The sequence below is a fragment of the Tinamus guttatus genome, unplaced genomic scaffold (genome assembly GCF_059628265.1).
Source record: "Tinamus guttatus ecotype Peru unplaced genomic scaffold, ASM5962826v1 Tinamus_guttatus_pri_ptg000083l, whole genome shotgun sequence".
NCBI lineage: Eukaryota > Metazoa > Chordata > Aves > Tinamiformes > Tinamidae > Tinamus > Tinamus guttatus.
The window spans coordinates 3,200,045-3,220,610 of NW_028288617.1; the positions used below are offsets into that span (position 1 = coordinate 3,200,045).

The following is a 20,566-nucleotide window of genomic DNA, read 5'->3' on the forward strand; positions in this document are numbered from 1 at the left end:
ACAGGCGCTGCTGGTGAGTCTGCCTACCCCCCGGATTCTCTCTTGTGTCCTACTTACATGGCAACACACAAGACAATGGGTTTTCATCTCAGATGGTTTCCTTTTTGAAAGTGTTACCCTTCTTTTTCCACTAGAAGCAGAAATAAATCTAACAGACCTACTCTAATTCTGCAGAGAACAAGCAAAGATATGTAGATGGGTAAAATGTAGCCCAGTCTGTCACGGGTAACAGCACAATGCATCAGGTCAGGGTAAAATTCAAATCTGATTAATACTAAATTTCCTGCAACAGCATCAGGGTGTTTATGCAGATAGGAAAAGCTGGTGGGAAAAAGCGGGGGAGAGATTTTGCTTAGTTCAGAAAATGAAAGTCCCTCCTTTATTCTGCTGCATATCAAATTCAATAATTGAAAAAGGGTTTTTTAATGACTGTGCTTTTGTGCTCTTAGTTGCTGTGTCTGCTGCATGTTCATCCTAGCACATGCCATTGCATGCATGGATTTAAAATGACTTCAGCACCCACTTGAGCAAGCCTGTTAATATGTTCTGAATGTAAACACTAAATTCAATCATACACGCATCCCAACAGCATAACAAGACCTACTGCATTGGATAAATGGCAACCATTTCAGAGACAAAGGGAACACTTTCAAAATAGGGCTAACAAGGAAGGAAATCTCATTCATGTTAAAAAAAAAAAAAGGCAAAAGAAGAAATTGTTTTTTTAGTTGCCTCAAAAGAAATATATTCCAGTTGCCCTCTTGTTATATTTTAAACCTCTATACTTTCACCCTGATATTTTCTTGTTGCTGTTACCACTGAAAGCAGCTGCTTGCAGATAAACAGTAGTCCAGTAACAGCACAGAAGCTACAAAATGAAACACTTGGTGAATAATAGCTATGTCACCTGCTTCAAGCACACACCAAAATGAACGCGTAGCTCATCTCAAAAAAAAAACAAAACAAAAAACACAACAACAACAACACCCCCAAGACAGGCAGTTAATTAGTTTAATTAGCTAGCACACACATGCACTCATCCTAATAGCCATCTTTCCACTCAGGAGCTGCACTCACCGCCTGCTTCCAGCGGTCACATCCCGTTCTCCGTCCCTGCCAGCTCCCCCGTCTCGCTGCTGCGGGAAGGCTCCTCCCGCGCGCCGGCCAGGAGAACAGCAAGCGGAGCAGCTCCCGCAGCGCCGCTGCGTGCGGGCACCGCGGCAGCCGGGCCGCGCTCAGCCCTGCGCCCGGCCCTGCGCCCGGCCCTGCGCTCAGCCCTGCGCCGCTGCCTCCTCGCCCCAGCGCACCCAACTGCCCGAACAAAAGCTGCGGCTGCGGCTGCTGCAGGCGGCGCGTGTGCGCACGCCGGGCATCCTAGCTCCAGCTAACGCACGGGGTCCCTCTGTCCTCCCGAAAGGCCGGGGAGCAGAGCAGCCCTTCGCACAAGGCAAAAGAGCTTTGGAGCTCGCAAGCGCTGCGTCCCTCCCGGTTTGCTGCTGGAGCTGCTGCTGAGAGGGGCAGAAGGCACAGAGCACGCTTGGAGAGCCGGAGAACAAAAGAAATACTGGAGGAATACAGAAATATTGCACAAATACAGACAATACCACAGGAGTACAGAAATACTGCACGAATCAATGCTGTAAAATTCTGTTCAGAGCTGACAGAAGAGGCTAAGCAAGGCTCGTGCATCTACCTGCTACTCTAATCGCTCTACCGCTAAATTCTGGGCAATCTTACCGGGATTTACAGGCATTCACCCATGCTGGCCGCACACGAGCTTCGCATCCTCGCGAATGTGCCGGCCCGTCTGGAAGCCTCGCAGAACCGAAGCCGCCTCAACCTCTGCGGCTCCTTGGCTGCAGCCCGGCGGGTTTTCAAAGGCAGCGCCTCCCAACAGCTGGCCTGTTTTTGCCTGCTGCCCGTGATTGACAAGTTCATGCAAGCTCCCTCAACTCTAACCTTGATAAGTGAAGGCTGGCTCTGTAGTGTGCGTTGCATCATCAGAAACTTCTGACCTCGGGGAAAAGATCTGGGAGACTTCAAAGCTCTTCCCTTCCCCCGCGCCCACCCCCTGCTTTGGGTTACATCAGAAAAGAAAAAAAAAAAAAAAGGAGGCAATTTTAAGAAGACCCTTCATTTTTTAAGGGGTTTCCTTTCATTTGTGAAAATCACCATCCCAATTTCAGCAGCAGCCATTGCACAGGTTGTACATATTCACAAGCACTTTACAAGGTCAGCGTGCTAGGAGGCTCCTTCCTGAGCGCCATCCGGACAGCTGAAGCTGCAGCCTGGGAGAGGGGCCATCGCCAGCCGCCCTCTCCCAGGACCCTGTGGCACCCGCGCACCCAGGGCGTGCGGGGAAGGAGCGGGCGCCTCCACGTCGCACACTGCCATTGCCAGCTCTGGAAACCCAAAGTGCCACGGCCTTCACCAGAGCAGAACCTGAGCTCCTCGAAATTGAAACTCATGAAAACATGAGCACATGAACACATGAGAGGAGATCTGATCAACATGTTCAAGTACCTGAGGGGTGAACGCAAGGAGGATGGGGCCAAGCTCTTCTCCGTGGTAGTCCGTGACAGGACAAAGGGTAATGGGTACAAGTTGAAACCCAGGAAGTTCCACCTCCATGTGAGGAGGAACTTCTTTCCTGTGAGGGTGACAGAGCCCTGGAACAGGCTGCCCAGAGAGGCTGTGGAGTCTCCTTCTCTGGAGATCTTCCAAACGTGCCTGGATGCCGCCCTGTGCCACGTGCTCTAGGTGTCCCTGCTGGAGCAAGGGGGTTGGACTGGATGATCTCTAGAGGTCCCTTCCAACCTCAACCATTCTGTGATTCTGTGAAAACCCTAACGTGGACACTGTGGAGAGGACCCTGGTTTGCTTTAATGATTGTTTTGAAAGATGACCGCTTCAAGAGGAAAGTGTCGTTATTTAAAGTGCGCGCAAATGGCGCGCACACAAAGGGCAGCTTTGATACAAGGCTGATATCCAACTAAGCCTCTCCTCCCATTTCTCTTCTTTTTATGTGTTCATCTCTCCCAAAGCTGTCTACTTGATTTCAAGATAGAGAGATAGTGACTTCGGGAAAGCTCATTTAATCTTTAATGTTTACATAATGCAATGCAACTGGTTAGCAGAGTACAACAAGTCTGGTTGTCCCATACAGAAGTGGAAGTTATGGCTGCTATGTGATTGTTTAGCAAAAACCCGTACTCCATTTTACTGGTATACGCTCTCTCCTACGTGAGGGGACATCACCATGGACGTTGCCTCAGGGCTTATAGCACAGGGTGAACATCCTGTGGGCTGGCTGAGGGGAGGACGGTGAAGTCGCTTCATATGTTGGAACACAGGAACTGCCACACTGAAGTGACAAACTGCTCACCTGTTTCCAAAAATGCTTTGTGCCAAATAATGTAGGAGAAAATAAAGCCCACAATACGCCAGCATCTGTTGCTTTACAAACACAACCACTGGAGGTCACCTTATCGTATCTCTCATTTCCCCACTCAAATTTATTCCTTATGCCACAAGAAAGAGATTGGATATTAAGTGATGCAACTAACACGCAGTCTCGTTCAAGTAGTAGTCTAGATACCTCTCAATCTAATCCTCCTCCCAGGAAAAGCAGCAGAACCAGACCAGAACAGCAGCAGCAAGAATCCTCCAAAGTTTACAAAGTGATCTCTGCCTCACCACAAACATTTTGGTTTGCCTTATGTCCCCCCCACTTTAATAACTTAAGAACAATTCCTAGGACTTCTCCCAGCTGCTAACACTTAGTAATGTTCCTTTGGGGCGTGGGGGGCAAAGACTCCCCCTTTCCTACGGAAATCCTGCCCTGGACACTTGCTTTCAGAGGCCAGTGCAGTGGCTGCTGCGCGCGCAGGGAGCACCGAGGTGCCAGCAGCAGCTAAATGAAAGCAGCCCCAGCAACTTCACCCTCTAACACGGAGCTGGAAGCAGAAAAAAGGGAACATGTGGGGTGGGGTAGCTGCCGTCAGGCTTAGAGACAGGCATTCCAATTTCCCGCAAGCAGGAGGCAGAGGGAAAAGCCACACTTGCAGGGGTGTGGGCAAGAAGCAAATTGGATTCGGATGGGGTAGAACCAGGGCTACATTATGGCAGCGTACGGTAAACCAAGTGCAGGCCTTGGAGCCGCTCCAGCACCCACGGAATCAGATGCAGGAGCTGCTGGCAAGTCAGAGCAGAGCAGCAGGCAACCTGTAGGGAGGGCACCTGACAGATGCTCATCGCTCCCAGGAGAATTAGCAAGGGGAAGGCAACGGGAGCGGACTGCAAGGCTGGGGGAAGGACTAACCTGTGGTGTAACATGGAAAGGAAGGAAGGATACACGTGCTGGAAGAGTGTGGGAGGAGAAGAGGATGCAAGTACTACCCATGGTGATAGGCATTTTTCTTTGCACTCTCCCTTGGCTATGGCCAACCCGTGATCACAGAATAAGGGGTTGCACTGGGGAGGGCATTTGGGATGCTCCTGAAGAACCAATCTGTTAGTGCCTAAAACTCCAGAAAGTGGGCAACACAGGAAAGAAAAAGACTACCATGTAGCAGGGAACGCTGCAGTCGCTCTTGAGCTATGCACTCAATCTGGTTCCAAACTTCACCCCAGAAGGGCTACCTTGTGCCAGTGACTGTATGTACTTAGATCAATCATCCCTGCAAGGGCAAGAATCCACACGGCAGCGTTTAGTTTTGAAAGTACGTGACAGGAATATTTTTAAACAGAACAGAGATGGTACGGAAGTGAAGATACAATATTTGGAACATAGAGCACCTACCAAAAAGGAAGAAAGAGAAAAGCGAAGAATTAATCTCACTGGATTAAACAGTAATTAAAATGGCATCTGTCAGAGAACTAAAGCCACACCCGACCATGGCAAACACAGAACTGCTCCAGCAAAACGGATGTATAAACTCAGTAAGGTTTTTTTTTTTTTTAATAAAAAGGAACAGCTTCTTAAAGACTTTTAAAATAAAAATAAAAGTGCATCAGTTGCAAGATGTCCACCAGATAGGTTACAAAGCTATAGCAGTAAAAGTACAAAGAAAATAATGCGATGGCAAAAAACTACATAATCCTTTTCCTGTCTGCGTGAGTAAAGAACAGCCTATAGCAGAATTATTCTGAATGTGGGATGTACCAGTGGAGGATATCCATAATTACAGGGTAGTCATGAGTTACCAGGACTAGATGGTCATCACCTGAAACTCGCACTTGAAGATACACAAATGGTAGCTATGATGCTTCTGATACTCAGGCACCCACAAGCAAAAGCTTATGCAGTATTTTGGGAGAGAAAGATTGCAATATTCACTGTGTATCTAGAGAACTTCAGACCAACAAGCCTAATGGCTAAATTAGGCAAACCGGTAAAAATTATTTGAGAGGAAAAAAAAAAAATCAGTAGATGCATTCACTAGCATTTTTAAAATGACATGGGTTTGGGTAGGGAGAAATCCTGTCTCAGACATGTTACTATTTTAGAAACGGTCACTATATATGTAGACAATAATGATTTGGATAACAGAGTTTACCTGGATTTCTAAAAGGTTCTCAAAATATTACCTCACTGAAGGCTCTTAAAAAATGTAACCCCTATGGGATGACGTCTTCCCTTGCATTACCAAATGTCTAATATAACTGATTTCTAGATGATTCAGGAAAGGAGTGAAAAGGTGGTGAAAGCTGCTGACGAGAGAAAATTATTCAGAGTAAGAAACACACAAGCCAGCTGCCAAGGCTTTCTGATCACTGAGTTTTAATAAATGGAGAGTAACATACAGGACAGTTTTTCCTTGCACCTCAACAGCAGGTACAATGATACATAAATGAAATCACTACTGCCCAGCTAGACAAACTTGGGTTTACAGAGTTCTATGAAAATATCCTCTCTGTACCCAGCAATAGTCAAGAAAAAAAAAATCAAGCTAAAGAAAGCATGCTGTCTTATGACTCCATAGTATACCCTGATGTTGGATGTACAGTGATACTCTGTACAGTTCCACCATTGCTTCCCAAGGGAACCTGAAGAGATACAAAAGAGTATGACCAGCGATATAATAAATTTCACAGGAGAGCAATATCCTTGCAAAAGAGGTCCTTTACCTCACAACATACTTTTGAGCAGCAGAGCATGTCACCACAAAAAAAAGAACATGGATGTCAGACGTCTGTGTGGATCCAAAAGCAGTTAGATACTGTTCCTGACACAAAAATCCATCAAGGGCTGCTAATCCATCTGATACGTAGGGCACAGTGTACAGATCCCCAGGGGATCACAAGTATACCCCAAAGTAAGGATATGTGCTTGCCCTGTTTTTTTTTTTTTCTCCGAGCATCTGTTACTGCTCAGCGAGAGAAAGGAAACTGGATCAGGCCAGACCTTTGGCCTGCCCTTCCATGACTATTAAGGGCATCACATTCCATGAGCTGCCCTCATATCTCAGTAATTCTAGGTTATTATATCTAAAAGTGTGATTTTTATTTAGTTAACATTTGTCAATCAAGTACAGTCAAAAATACCGGAAAGACACACAGGATCATGGCAATGAAAGATCACTAATATTTCAGACACAGGACTACAGTGCTGCTGGAGTTCTCTCATTGCCTCTTTAGGCATGAGAAGCATCACCTGTTTTCCAGTTTCAGAAGAAAAATACAGGCTTTAAAGCAAGCAACCCAAGACTGGATCATTTACTATTCCATACTAGATATGATAGCAGAACATAATTAGCAAAACAGTGGTCTGACAGATTCATTAGTAATCCATATCTTATTGATAAACAAGTGCTAATGTAAATAGGAAGGGCTTCAGGAGCTCTCCTTTATCTTCTTTAAGCCCTTGATAGTAGCTGGGAGCCTGTGAGGGTAAGCGTGTTGACTCTCCTGCATGTCCTGCACATGACGAAGAAGGGCTGCTACTCAACCCCACTGCCTTCCTGGTAGGAAATAAAGGGCTTTTTTTTTTTTTTTTTTTTTGGACTATATGCAAGAAAGTATTTTTACACATAAATTTGTTAATGTTAGAAACTCGCATTTCTGAAGCATCACTTCAATCCAGTATGTACTTGTTGTGTGAAAACCATGTTTTCTGCATTGCTAGTCTCCCTCAACAAGAGCACTTAAACCTTTCTGATGTTCTTTATTATGCTTCAATTAATTAAAAAGGAGGACACTTTACTTCATAAGCTCTTGAACAAGATGAGGATATGGAGAGCAAGAGAAATTGTTAGTCCATTGCACCCTAAATAAAAATATAAACGGGCATATTTTATAATTTACTTGCTACAAATTCTTGCTTGGTTGGTAATTCAATACTCAGCAAACTGATAGCAAACATTTCTTTTCTCTGGAAGCACTTGTGTGGAAAATGACAACAGCTGTAGGTAAAGTGCAAAACAGAAACTTAGGTCTCTTTTGCACCACAAACCACTGAAGTTTGTCAATACAAGCATGAAATGTTTGCCAAACTTATTTTTCACAGACTTGTTGGGAAGCTGTTTTCCACAATCACACTATTTTTTCCACAGGAAAGGGGAGGAAGATGAAAGCGTTTTGCTTATCCAGGACCTCATAAGAGCTAAGCAGCCCTGCCAGTGCACGAGCCACACTCTCCGGCAATACTCACCCAGGAAAAACTTCCCAGTTTCATTCTAACAGTGTGGTACATAGGGATTTTAAAGTTCTGTTCTTTTATAGGAAGCCAAGTTCTAGAGTTCTGCTTAACTCATTAAGTAAACGGTCCTTTTGCTATATATGAAGAGAAAGTGTGCTTCAAGTCTTCTTGTATTTCAGTACCTAAAGTTCCACTGTACATTGCTACTGTAATAGTGTGTAATAGCACAGAAAAAAAAAACCCCACAAATCTAAAACTAAAATAGGAGTTAAGAAAAAATGAGTAACTCATGCAAATATTTGCAATGTCTCATAAATCATCGCTTATCTCTGTAAACATGAGTTTACATGAGAACCCAGATCTCATGCGTCATGTGCTCTTTTTTCTTCTGCTAATTGGCCCGTACAGGTATATAGTCCTAGCTCTCATAAGGAAACAGAATATAGGAATCTTGGAGAAATAATTACAATAGCATACTATCAAAATAAAAATGAATGGAGCAGCACCCATTTGTAAATTCGCTTCCTGACTCAATTCACTCAACATAAGGTTATTCGCGTTCCCATGTTGCTGAAGATCCTTCCTTACATAATTATTGGCTGCAGCACGGTCTGGTCAATGGGAAAACAAACTTTTGATAAAGCAGTTTCCTTCTGACATGTCTAGTAATGAATTCGGGAAAAACTCTGTAGGCTCCTGCTCCTATATGACAGATTTTTGTCTCGCACTTCTGGAATCTTAAACTTGAAAATTTAGGTCAACTCAGGCATTAAAAACTATATTTTTTAATTCAATTTTTGTATGGTAGAGGTTGCTCCTCTCTCTTCAAGAGTCCAAACAGGAGCAATGGCTGGGGCACAAAACATCTCATAGAAACGGCTTATGGAATTTCACTGGAGCTGAGTCATGCTGTGATCCTGTAGCTGATGTGGAAATGGCCCTGTACTTACCCCTTAAATATTCAAAGGATTTTCTCCTGTTATCTCATAATCCTGTCTTCAGTTTCTGAAATTATGTAATTTGCATAGACACCGAAGAAACAAACTAATGGAGAGATACAAGTCAAGTGTTCTTAGAAAGTAGAGAGTGGCTGCGCACTTCTCTAGATCATAACGCCCTTCTCTTTGGATGCAAACTGACTTTTATGTGCGCTGTGTTATCTCCACAGGAAGCCACAGACTATAGGTCAGACTACACATTTACCTCTTCAACCTTTTGAAGGGCTACATCTGTACAGAAAGCATGGAGACTTCTACTGGGAAGTATGACCAACATTTGCCAGACACAGAGAGAGAGACCTGTGTAAAGAAGAAAGTCAGACTTCACAACTGTCAAAAGCTGCAAAGCAGAAAAAAAAATGTCCTTGCTTGCTAGAGTTTGGTAACTAACTGGAAACAGAAATCAGTAGTATCATTGAACAACAAACAACAACTCTTGTTTCCATGAATCTGCCGAACCGCAGCCCTAAAGACAAGCAAATATTTGGAAACCCATCAAGCCTCAGTATTAAAAAAAAAAAAAAAAAAAAAAAACCTCAGCTCATGTCAGATGACTGTTTGCATGCCTGTATGTTTATAATAGAAGTGGTTCTTCACTGAGATTTTAAAAAATCATAAATAATGCTAATTTAGGCTTTATTATTATGAGCTAAAAAGAAAAAAAAGGCATGAAAAAACCTCTGTAGCAGATGAACAACAACAACAAAAGGAGAAGCAATTTGCTAGTAATTCTTTTAAATGCTCCACCCCCTTTTCTCAGTAACTCAGTAACACAACCTTATAATCCAGAACAAAAATTTGAAGGAAATTATTAAATATACTCACAAGGAAGATGCTAGTTTTGGTCAACATTCATGTCCTTGAATATATTACAGATTATGTAGACTTAGCAAAAGCTATTTGCAGATTACTAGCTTTTAAAAGCAGAAAACTAAATGCCTTTAGAGGGGCTCAAAAATTATAAAAGTAATTGATACCAAAACGGTCCAGTTCCTTTTCATTATAGGAACGCCATCTTAATAAAAGAATACATAGCACAGCCATTCATCATCACACAGTGGCAGTTGACAATACAGGAATTCAATGCCCAAACGAGAGATTTTCTTTCTTTCTTTCTTTTATATATATATATATATATGTATATACACACACACATACAGAAGAGACAAACCCTTCCTTGCATAAGACCAAGGGCTAAAGGGAAAGACGAAAGAGACCATTTTACAAAACCTCGTGTTATGCAGTGAAACGGCCAAGGACCGCATCTGAAACAGTGTGTGAAAACAGGATTCAGCTTAAAATAAACAAATAAATGAAGTGATTACAGCCCAGGCCGGTGACCTCCCCGGACTGCGGATCCCTTGGAAGCGCGAGCCGCGCGGCGCGCTCCCTGCTGAAGCGCTGCCGTGGCTGCGCTGTGCCCGTGCCTCTGCGGGGAGGGCTCAGCAGCGCGCGGTGGGAATCACGTTCCTTGCACGGAGATGCTGCCTGCTGCGGGCTCACGGGCTGCTTCCCCCGCTGCCAGCCTCCCCTCTCCCTCCGTGCACACACACACGCACCCCCACACTCATGTGCTGTTCAGCTTGCGATCACTGCACAGCAAGCACAAAGGGCTACAGAGAACTAGAAAAATAGCAGACGGTCTCTGCAGCTGGGCAATGCAAAGCAGTGCAAAATGCAACTTGATGAAAATACAAATAATATTTTGGGGTTTTCACAAGCTTTTATGGACATCGGTAGAATAGTCTAGCTTGCTAGTTCAAAATTTTGCCTCCCCTTGAGAGACTAACCCCTTACAGAATTAAGGAAAATCAGCAGAATTTATTTCTCCTACCTATGTGTTTCTTCTGCTACAAAAACTGAGATATAAAACCTGATGGCAGCTGTATGTGCACAATACCACTTCAGCTGCCACAGCTAAATCCAGCAGCCGCAGTATCAACAAGGACAGAAATCACTGGTTACATTACGGCAATTCTGCCAAACTCCTGGCCATAACGAGGGCACCCTTTACGCTACACATTCAGTGATTCTAACCAAATTGTGCATACAAAAAGCACTACATGGGGTCTCAAAGAAATGTACAGCTCAATTAAAAACACAAATTAATGAAGAAGAGTGGAGCTGACTGAATGGCAAAACAAGTTTCAATGGCTTCTTCTCATCCACCGCATTCTGTAAAGGCACATAACAACTGGACAGAAAAATCCAATTTACAGTGTGACTGTGTTCCAGTAACATAAAGTCTTTGCCAAGTATAATACTGGAAGACTCTTTTGGGAAACCTCAAGAATTTTTCTCCAAAATATCTGTAACTGATAAATCTAAAAAGAACCTTGACCCTTTTATGCTCACTAATAAGAGTCATCTGTCATTAAAAACTAGCATACATAACACTAGGCATTTCTTCAAGCTCACCACAAAGTTCCCCAAAATTTCAGTCCCAACATTAATTATATCATGAACACTGAAGAAAGTACATGGGGAAAAGGAGAGAAACAAAGGCAAAACAGCACTGCAAAAATTCTGAAATCAACCTATTTAACCTTCCAGTCTGGGCCAGGAAAAGATCAAATCATGGCAATCATCATAAAAGAAAAGCCAGAAGTTAAGAAATACTTACCTTACTGTACAGTTCCTTTCATCCAGGGTGTTAATTTTAGAGAAAATACGCTCCCCATCTTCTTTTAAATCCTCTGCTTGCCTTCTTACTTCAACTGAGACCTCCTATAAGTGGTTTACAGCACAAGTAAGACACCAAGTCATCATGTTTCAGACTCCTGAAAAAATCTGTGATTATGGAACCTCTTATTTGTGGCTTTGCTCTGCTTGAATATACATGAAGTCAACAGCATAGCATGTCTTAAGCTTGTTTTGTTTTAAGTGGGATGTGACCTCTTGCACAGCGCTACAGAGCTGCCGCTACTCAAGTTACCAGTTTAGTTTGCTGATCTACAGAAGTGCTTCACATTTACAAAGCTCTGCAACTTCCATTTGGCAAAGGCAAAGATACAGCACAGAACTTCCTGAGGACTTGCTCACATACAAGAACTGGCTTTTGAATCTCTGAGCGTGGATTCAGCTTCCTAGTAACACACACAACATTGCTGTTCCAGAATTTTATTATCTCGCTATCTATCTTCAAGCAACCACACCCAAAGCACAGCTTTGCATTACAAACACTGAACCTACAGGAAACTTAATTGCACATTAGTACCAAAATCATCTGAATTATATATGCAAAACACCACCTTTATTTACTTCAGACTGTTGCAAGCATCTTCAAATGCTCTTATCACCATATTTTCCAGGTGCCTAAGCAGGTGTCGTCTTTTTGCCCCAGGAGGCCTATACTGAACTTAAAGGCATTGCTAATAAGGCAGAAATGCATACATGGAGTAGATTTTAAATATATATATATATACATATACATATATATGTATTTGGCTGGATAGACAAATATTTAATAATTTAGTTATTTTAATTTTCAAAATAACTTCCAGGTGAATATTTTCAGGTCTTGGAATCTCTGCTCTAATAAGTTATCCACATAGTTAGTTAAGTCTACACCTATAGTTCCAAAGAAACTCCTGCAAAACTTAAAGAAACAAACCTAAATAAGTTCACAGCTTTTGATGATCCACCGATTTTTCTCTCTCTTTCAAGCTATTCTCATTCTATTTCTGATATATACTTGTGCAAACACCTGCATGTTCAAGTATGAATGCAAGATTTTTAACAAGAAGGGGAAAAAAGGAAAAATACTAAACCACTGCAGTACCTCAATTTTTTCTCAAAGTCAACTTTTATATATACAGCAGGTAAAGTTCAGCCCATGTTGAATATAGTATGGTTCCTACAAATCTCCTACAGCAGGGAGAACATCACCCTCTCAAAACAGAGCTTGTAAGACTCAGTCTCTCTGTTTACTTTCCTTGCCACCTGCCAACTGTTCTCCAGCCCTGCTCAGTTAAAAATTAACTTAATATTTACTTTCAAGTTGAACTCACTTTTGGCATGTCTCGAAGGAATAGATTTGTGTTTTAAGTCAGCAAACGGACATAAAATAAAACACTAAAAAGTTTCCTTTGTTTTTGTAGAGCAAACCGAGCATTAATGGGCATTTTTTTTTAATCTCTATCGCCAACATATGTTTTGTCACCCTTAGCTTTCGGATCAAACAAGCTTAGAAGAAACAAGGACAGCTGTTAGATCATGAACAAAATCACACAAAGGTAGGTCTTATTTCCCCCTGGAACACTTTTCTTCGATGTTTCTACAGGCCAAGACAATATGGGGAAGACAGTAGGCAGAAACACCAATGAAAAAGTACTCTGGGTGAAGATTGCTTTGATCCTCCTGCATTTCTACTGTAAAATGGACAGTATCATCAAATCAATCTTTTTCTTTTCCTTCCAGCTGGCTAAAATACTCGAGAAATTACTTACACTTTCTTGCATACTGAATTCCCATGCAACACAAACTTTCTTATAAATCCATCCTATTCCCCTTATGAGAGCTATCTATAACAATTTACCCACACTGACAAAGGCAAACACTGCATTACATGTGTTCCTAGATGAAAACATTTTATAAAGCTGATCTGGCTTCCTCTCTACCACTCTCCTGTCTCTGTTTTGGCCAATTTTAAGGATAATTTTGAAGGAGTCTTGTACCTGTTTGTAGAAATCGGTAGAAGGAGATGATCTGGACCTCTCATGGGTGTACTGGGTTTTCTCATGCTGTTCATGGCCTGCATCGAGGATGTTATCTGCGGAATGGTATCTTCCTGAACTTCTTGCCTCTAAGGGTTTTCGCTGCTCTTTCCACGATGCCTGATACTCTGCAAAAGTCCCTAGACGCTGCGGCTGTTCAGGTTTCGTTGCTCTGTCAAAAGTCTTAGTGCCACCGCCATGTGTAGTTTCAAGTCCAACAGAAGCTGCCCGGCCCCTTCTCTCATACCATGACTCCTCTCCCTCTGCTCCACTGACAGCTTTTCTATCAGGCCTCTCAGGCTGCCCTTCTGGTAGACTGTGGGGAGCTTGTTTCTGCGCAGGCTTTCTATACGCAGGCTTACTTGTTTCTTCAAAAAATTTCCACCTGTCTGCAAATGATCCCAGGGCTTCTTCAGATGTGTTTGGACAGCAGCGAGGACGGCATTCATCGGCCAACATCCCGACTTCATTCATCTTCTCTGGTTCAGAGTAAGACTTCAGTTTTTGTTCTGTTGTGAACCTTTTCCTGGCTCCGATGCGAGAAACGTGATGAGCGCCACTCCCCGCAGAGTTGGGTTTAGCTTGCGTAGCCTCGAGGAATCCAGACACATCTTCAGAAACCAGAGCCAATAATGAAGAGTTGTAACTCCCCGTTTTCCGTTCTGGTGACCTGGGGAGATATTCGGCAGCGCTCGGTTCCAGGTCCCGCCGTTTGAAAGAAGTTGCCCGCAGAACCCTGGCCTGGGCTTCCTTAAGGTGATCTTTGTACGTGCTAGTAAAATTAGTATCTGGCGAGGTGTTTACGTTTTCTGCTGAATCTGGCTTCCAGTTTTCATTGTACTCCTCTGTTTCAGGTGACCCTATTAATGTAGCTGTGCTTTTGCTTTTCTGAAGCTTTGCTCTTCTCATTTGGATCTCATTTCTCAGGGTTGTTGCAAAACGATCGCTCCTTCGTGCTTGTTTAGTCAAGTGAGTGTCAAAAGGGGGCTGCCGCTCTGTTACAATTTCTGGACTGTTCTCAGACTGTTTTTTCCCTTCCTGAGCCAAAGAGTGCAACATTGGGGTCTTCTGAGGAGAAATTTTGCTACTCTCATCTTTTGCCCACCTAAATTCTTTCTGAGCAGCTCTGTTTTCAGTGCCAAGCACACAGCTTTTTACATAGTCCTGTTGGTTGTACCTGGCCTCACTTTCCTCAAAGCTGTTCTCAAAGTTTTTCTTTTGTCCAGACCTCTCGGAATGATTACTTCTTTTAGCTTCTTCCACTACAGTAGACCTAACATCCCCCTCTCTGTCCACTATGTAATGACTATTGTCCTCACACCCTTCCAGAGAAGGTTCAGCAGATTGTTGAGGTAGATAGTATTTTGGTTTTTGGACCATTGTGACAACTGCAGGGTTTTCATGAGGTCCAAGAGATGCATCAGCACCCATGATGGGCTTCCAGCTGTCATCCTTGAGTTGAAGTGGCTTCAAACTTCCCTGAGGCTGTTTCGCTGTCACACAGTAATAGCGACTCTGTCCAGTGTTGTCCAGCTTCTGTTCAACAGTGCTGTTCAGAGAGGAGGGAGTGTTGAGCAGCCTGGCTTGGTTTGGACTGTAGCAATGAAAGTGATCGGCAGGTAACTCCTGAATGCCACCATAGGAGAGAAAATGCTGCTGATCTTTAGGCGAAGCCAACGTTCTTGCATTGTGGAAAAAAGTGCTTTCGTCGCTGTACTGGTGCTGGTGGTGGTAACTGTAAGCAGGCTGCACAAAGCGAACATCAGTGCTGGACAAAGACGACTGCAGTTTGTTCACAGCTCCGGTGTTACTGTTGTACCTTTCACCAGAGGAAAAACTGTATTCCATACTAAGATCAGTTTTATAGTTGGAGTTACTGACCCTCCTATCACCCGCTCTGGAAAGCCACCTTTGTTGCTCCACAGCTTCTGAGTTCCAGTCGCTCCTGGGCTGCAGCCGGCTCGGGGCGGTAAAGTGCTGCGTGCTGGCACCCTCTGGGAGCACAGGAGCGTGGGCCTTCTCATGGCCTTTGGTAGCAGCAAAGCTGTCACTGCGAAGGGGTGGAGGCGGGGGAGGAGGAGATGAGGACTTCTTCTTATCAGGAATATACCAGACAGGGCCAAAATTAGATCTTCCAGAGCTAGTGAGCTTCATATCAGGGTGTTCCTCTATTCTAGGGCTTTTGCTGTTCTCGTACTGGGTGGGAGCTGGCAGATATCCTGGTTTGTCTTCTATTCCACTGTTATCGTTCACAAACTGGCCAGACTTGTTTCCATGCTTTGTAGTCTCCCAGTGGCCTACTTTGTATAACATATTTTCTGTTGAAGAAGTGTCTACACTGGATAGAGTGTGGTCAGGGGTGCTTGAGCTTGTGGAGAAGGACCCATATGCTGAATCACGCTTACTTTGGCTGCCTAGATGATCAATGCTGCTGTTAGACTTTGCAGAAGAAAGTCTTCCATACTGGCCTATGTGTGGAGTGTGGTCCCAGCTGTCCATACTTCCCAAAGAGCTGAACTGATCAGAAGTGCGATGTAGACTTGAGTGATCCCATGAGTTTGACAGGTCATGAGATGAGGAGCTACCATAGGAAAAATAAAACAAACAAATAAAAAACCAACTTAAGTCAAAAATTCCACACAGTAAAATAATACCAACTTTCCTAATCTTGGTTAAATCCATCTACATAGCAGAAATGTCTCTTACTGAAGACACGCAATCTAATAAAATAGGAAATTTGGAGAGTGTCCTCCAGTGTCATTCAGCTCCACCCAATTCTGCAACACTTGATAACAAAACTCCAAGAAAACACATTAATTGCAATTACAGTTCTTAATTACCAAAACTGAATTTCTGACCCTTCTTCAGAAATCACCACCACTTCCTCTCGGCTGGTCTTTCCCATACAGAGATGTCATCTTTGACACTGTTACCCTTCTCTGGCTTATTTTTCAGTATTTCAAAATTTTGCTGCTTATGTTGTTTTCCTACTAAACACCAGTTTTGTTCTGTTTTGCTTTTTATTTCGGAAGTTCTTGTCTTTTATATCTTTCCCAGGACCTACCTCTTATCAGCTTAACACCCTGATGCCCAGATGATACTCTCTCCAATTCCTCTCACCACACCTCCCTGTCGGAACTTCACTAGCAGTCCCTCCTGCTTTTATATAGCAAATTCAGCTTCTTGTCCTTGCATGCAAAGCCCGTTGGTAGAAATCCCAGAACTGTTCTACTTCCCTGTAGCTATAATTATACAAACATCTATCAGCTCTTGTGCAGTAAAGAGACCTGTGAAAGCTAGCAGTGAAATCAGGTCACTTCATATCAAAAACATAAAGAGCACAGTCGTTCTTTCTTTCCAAAATACTGCAAAAGAAAGCTAAACAGTTCTTTACAATTTACACTTAGTATGAGAATAGTAAATTTTCTTATATTTCTGTTGTCTTTGGGGTTTTTTAATAAAGCATGGTAAAAACGTAATTTATGCGAAGAGAAAGTATAGTTTGTGTTTACTTTCTAAAATAAATTTTTAATATGATACATTAGCATTATATTTATCTTGTGGGGTGCTTTATCATTTTTTGTATCCTTAGCATTCCAAAGCATCTCACTGAATAAAGAAGGAGGTCTTAACTATCCTGTAGTTCACGTCGTTTTCCTATGGTTCATGTAAAAAGTGCCTTGATCATTATTGGGATCAAAGAATGTAAGCCAGGCTTCAGTACGGTACGCAGATTCCTTTATTCTTTCTCTTTGGCCTAAGATACTTGCAATTGGTCAAAATAAAGATGGAAATAGTGCAAGAAAGCCTTCATTTACAAGTCTAGAAATTCCAGAAATATCTCCTGCTTGGGCCGTTTCTCTTATGTTCTTGCACACTGCCTCTTTCAGCCACGGACCATTGTTAATCCCACTCATTTTGGTGATTGCCTTACAGCATTTGGTGTTTCTTGATTGTGGGAACTGTACCTTGACAACGGGGCATCTCTGGAGTAGCTCATGTTCTTTTGTGCAGACTGGAAAGCCCAAGGAACTCTGCTTTGCAACCACGATTCTGAAAATATCCCTATCCTTGGGCTGGCACCCAAGGAGCGCTGTGCTCCCGGGAACCGCAGTGCCAAGTCAGCTCTGCTACAGACACAGCCCTAGGCCACAGACAGCAGGACTGGTAGATGTCCCGAGCAAATCATCTCTCAACAGGCAAACTTACAAGTGATCAGCGCAGGTGACCACTGGTAGGAATAACAAAGCCCTGGGAACCCTGATCTTTGACTCTACTGCAGCCACTAAATCTATTAACAGCTTCTAAGAAAAACAATCTCTTTTTTTGGCCCTTTCGTTAATGCCAGTCTGTTAGCAGTTGTGCAGGGAGGAGAGGAGGAGGAGAATTGTTTTTTTTTTAATTCCTATTTCTCTTCCCCCCCGCCCCTCCCAAATTTCATTTCAGAAATTTCATTAGAAACTGTTTTTTAAACAAATTTCAGGGAAAAAAAGTATCCCATGATTCGCCCAGTTGACATCAACATCTCTTCACACTCCCAGAGAATCTGCCTTGCATAACCTAACTGTGACAAGGAAAAACAGAAAGCTTGTATAAATTTACAGAGGTACTCTTATGTTACCATTGCAACCAAGAACACTTAGTTTTTTAGGAATTTCTGAATTTTGTTTCCTTCTATGAGGTTACTTACTGCTTTTATATATATGGTTCTAACTTAATCCATCTATATGAAATTTAAATACAAACTCCACAAATCTATCCGAAATGGGAGAAAGTATAATGGAGGACTTGGGAAATATAATATGGTAAGGCCTCTGGTAATGAATTAAGTGTTACAAGGTAATTTTCATTAAAAAAAAAAAAAGACTTCTGTCTAAAAGTAAACACCCATATGTTACTTGGGACAGACTGCAAGTTATTTTAAAAAAATGGTAGGGAACTTCCAAAGTTCCCTAGAGCATGAATGTTCTGTTGTTTTATTTTAAATGCCATAATAAGTTAACATCAGGAAGTGATGACTGAGAATGCACAGCAGTAAGTACAGAAAGCACAAGAATACCTTGCAAATCAGAAATGTTTTCCAGACTAATTTTTTTTCTTTAATGCCCAGTCTAACTATGTCCCAAAGGGATTTATTTGAGAGGAATCAAAGCAATAAAAAAATTAACTCCCCCTATTCTCCCCATGAAAATGCTAAAGAATATAATCTACAAGCAAGAAGAAAACCATGAGCTTGTAATCAAGCACATATGGGCATTCCCTTTAAAGTTAGAAGTTTCACAACTAAAAATGCATGGGTGACAGCCTTTCTTCCATATGCTGATCAAGACAACAACTACTGAAGAGTTTTAAACAAACAATGAAAATCACTGGTCTTGCTACCTCTCCACACAAGCAAAAAACACCGCTGTAGTGAAGATCAGATTACAGAAAGGCCAGCACCAGCAGTACTATAAAGTCCATCAGGAAAATACTCTGAATGCTTCCTTTTGGCTTTCTAATGAAGCCTGAAACAATTCTTTCTGCTTTTTTTCTCCCTTAGCTATTTTACTTTAAATATGTTAACTTTTATGGCTTCTTTTCGCTTGCACATACAAAGGCTTACAATTTTACCAGTGAACACCAACAGGAGAACGCAGAACAAGAAAATAAACTCCTGACTGCCTTCAAAAACATTTCCTTACCTTTCAGTCACACGCATGTATCACACAGCGTTTCTGAAATCCATTCACCCGTACGTCACACTTCCAATACTCCTCTTTTAAGTGCTGAAGGGACAGAAAGAAGCCCTGCAAAATGTTTTGGCATTCGTGCTTTAAGAAGACCCTGAACAACATGACCTACATTGTTACTGCCTTGCCGCTGGAGCTGGATGCAGGTAATGTAAGCAGGGACTCACCTTGCATGATACCGTGAGTGCCAAGAGGTGCAGGCATTGGTTGAAGCAAGGTGTGACGTGGCTGCCTCGGGTTGACTTTCTGTAAATTTGGTTGCATGCCAGGAGTGAGGCCTACAGGCTAGGTCACTTCTTCTGAAATGAGAGAGAGTGTATTGGTTTAATGCAATTAAGGTGACATGCGAGTAAGGTGACATGCAGAAGAAAAGCTAGTGGCACTTGTCAATTAAACTTTGCACAGACAGAATAGAGGCATAACAACTTTAAATTACAGCAAACTGGTCCAATTTTCTACATGCATGACAGTTTTGAAAAGATATGCTAATTCCTTTAAAATGCTTGGGATACAGTGAAACAACAATTCCATCTGAGGTTTGTGGTAGGGTGGTTTTTGTGTCTGTCTCTTTTTTCTTTTCTTTCTTTTTAAGACAAGCAAACACAATTTTTAAGTACCTGAAATGCATACAGAACTTTAACAGTTCAAAGTACTAATGAGCTTTATGACTCTTTTATAACATAGCAACAGTAAATAAGGCTTTGGTAAGGTTTTACACAGACAGGCATATATATGTGTCCAGCGAGGCTTCTTCCTAATTTCTTTCCCAAACTCTGCATGCAGGATTACAAAAACACAGTAACAATTTTACAGGGAAGATGTAATTTCACTAGTATAGCATCACTGCTGTCACTAAATAATGAACTAATTGTTTCCCTAAACAAAAGCCTTCTCTTCTTAGCATGGGAAGAGAGAAAACAGCTACACTACTTGATAGGATATGAAAACAAAAAAGGGAGTGGGGGAGGCAAAATACTCTCACTGCAAAGACGTGCAAAAGATTCTGCTAAGCCATGTGATACTCACCTCCAGATAGTCCATGCATACTTCAAGGGCCCAAAATTTATATTCAGGTATTGAAAAAAAACAAGCCATTGCTCTGTTGCTCTTTTTCCACTGCTCATTTTAATACTGCTGCTATCAGCCAGGCCAACCATAAATAGCTCTTTAGGCAAATTCAATATACCTTCTAGGCATCAACTCCACAAAGACGTTTCTATACTACGAGACAATTACGGTACTATCAGGCACCACAAAGGAAACACAAGACTAGAAAACTAGCACAGCGCAAGTGAGGTCTGGAGTGTGAGGAAATTAAGGTTAGGGAACAAGGACTTCTGTGAAGGTTTCCTATGGGACTGGCAAACGATAGGAGGAATTCGATCAGTGGGAAGGGATGCACTTGTAAAGCCAGTACTGTACCTCATGGAACTTCTCAAGATCTTCATAAGATAGTTTCTCGCCCCATGAACATCATTTTCA

At 42.5% G+C, this 20,566-nt stretch overlaps 1 protein-coding gene across 1 annotated transcript in view; it reads right to left on the reverse strand.

Annotated features, from left to right (window-relative positions):
• SHROOM2 (shroom family member 2) overlaps positions 1-20,566 on the reverse strand; it is a 114,178-nt gene that overhangs the window by 21,535 nt on the left and 72,077 nt on the right. Inside the window, exons 3-5 of the mRNA XM_088520226.1 lie at positions 19,252-19,383; positions 13,314-15,933; positions 11,261-11,364 (exon numbers count right to left, since the gene is read on the reverse strand). Coding sequence (XP_088376352.1) covers positions 11,261-11,364; positions 13,314-15,933; positions 19,252-19,383 — 2,856 coding nt within the window. The remainder of the gene's footprint in view (positions 1-11,260; positions 11,365-13,313; positions 15,934-19,251; positions 19,384-20,566) is intronic.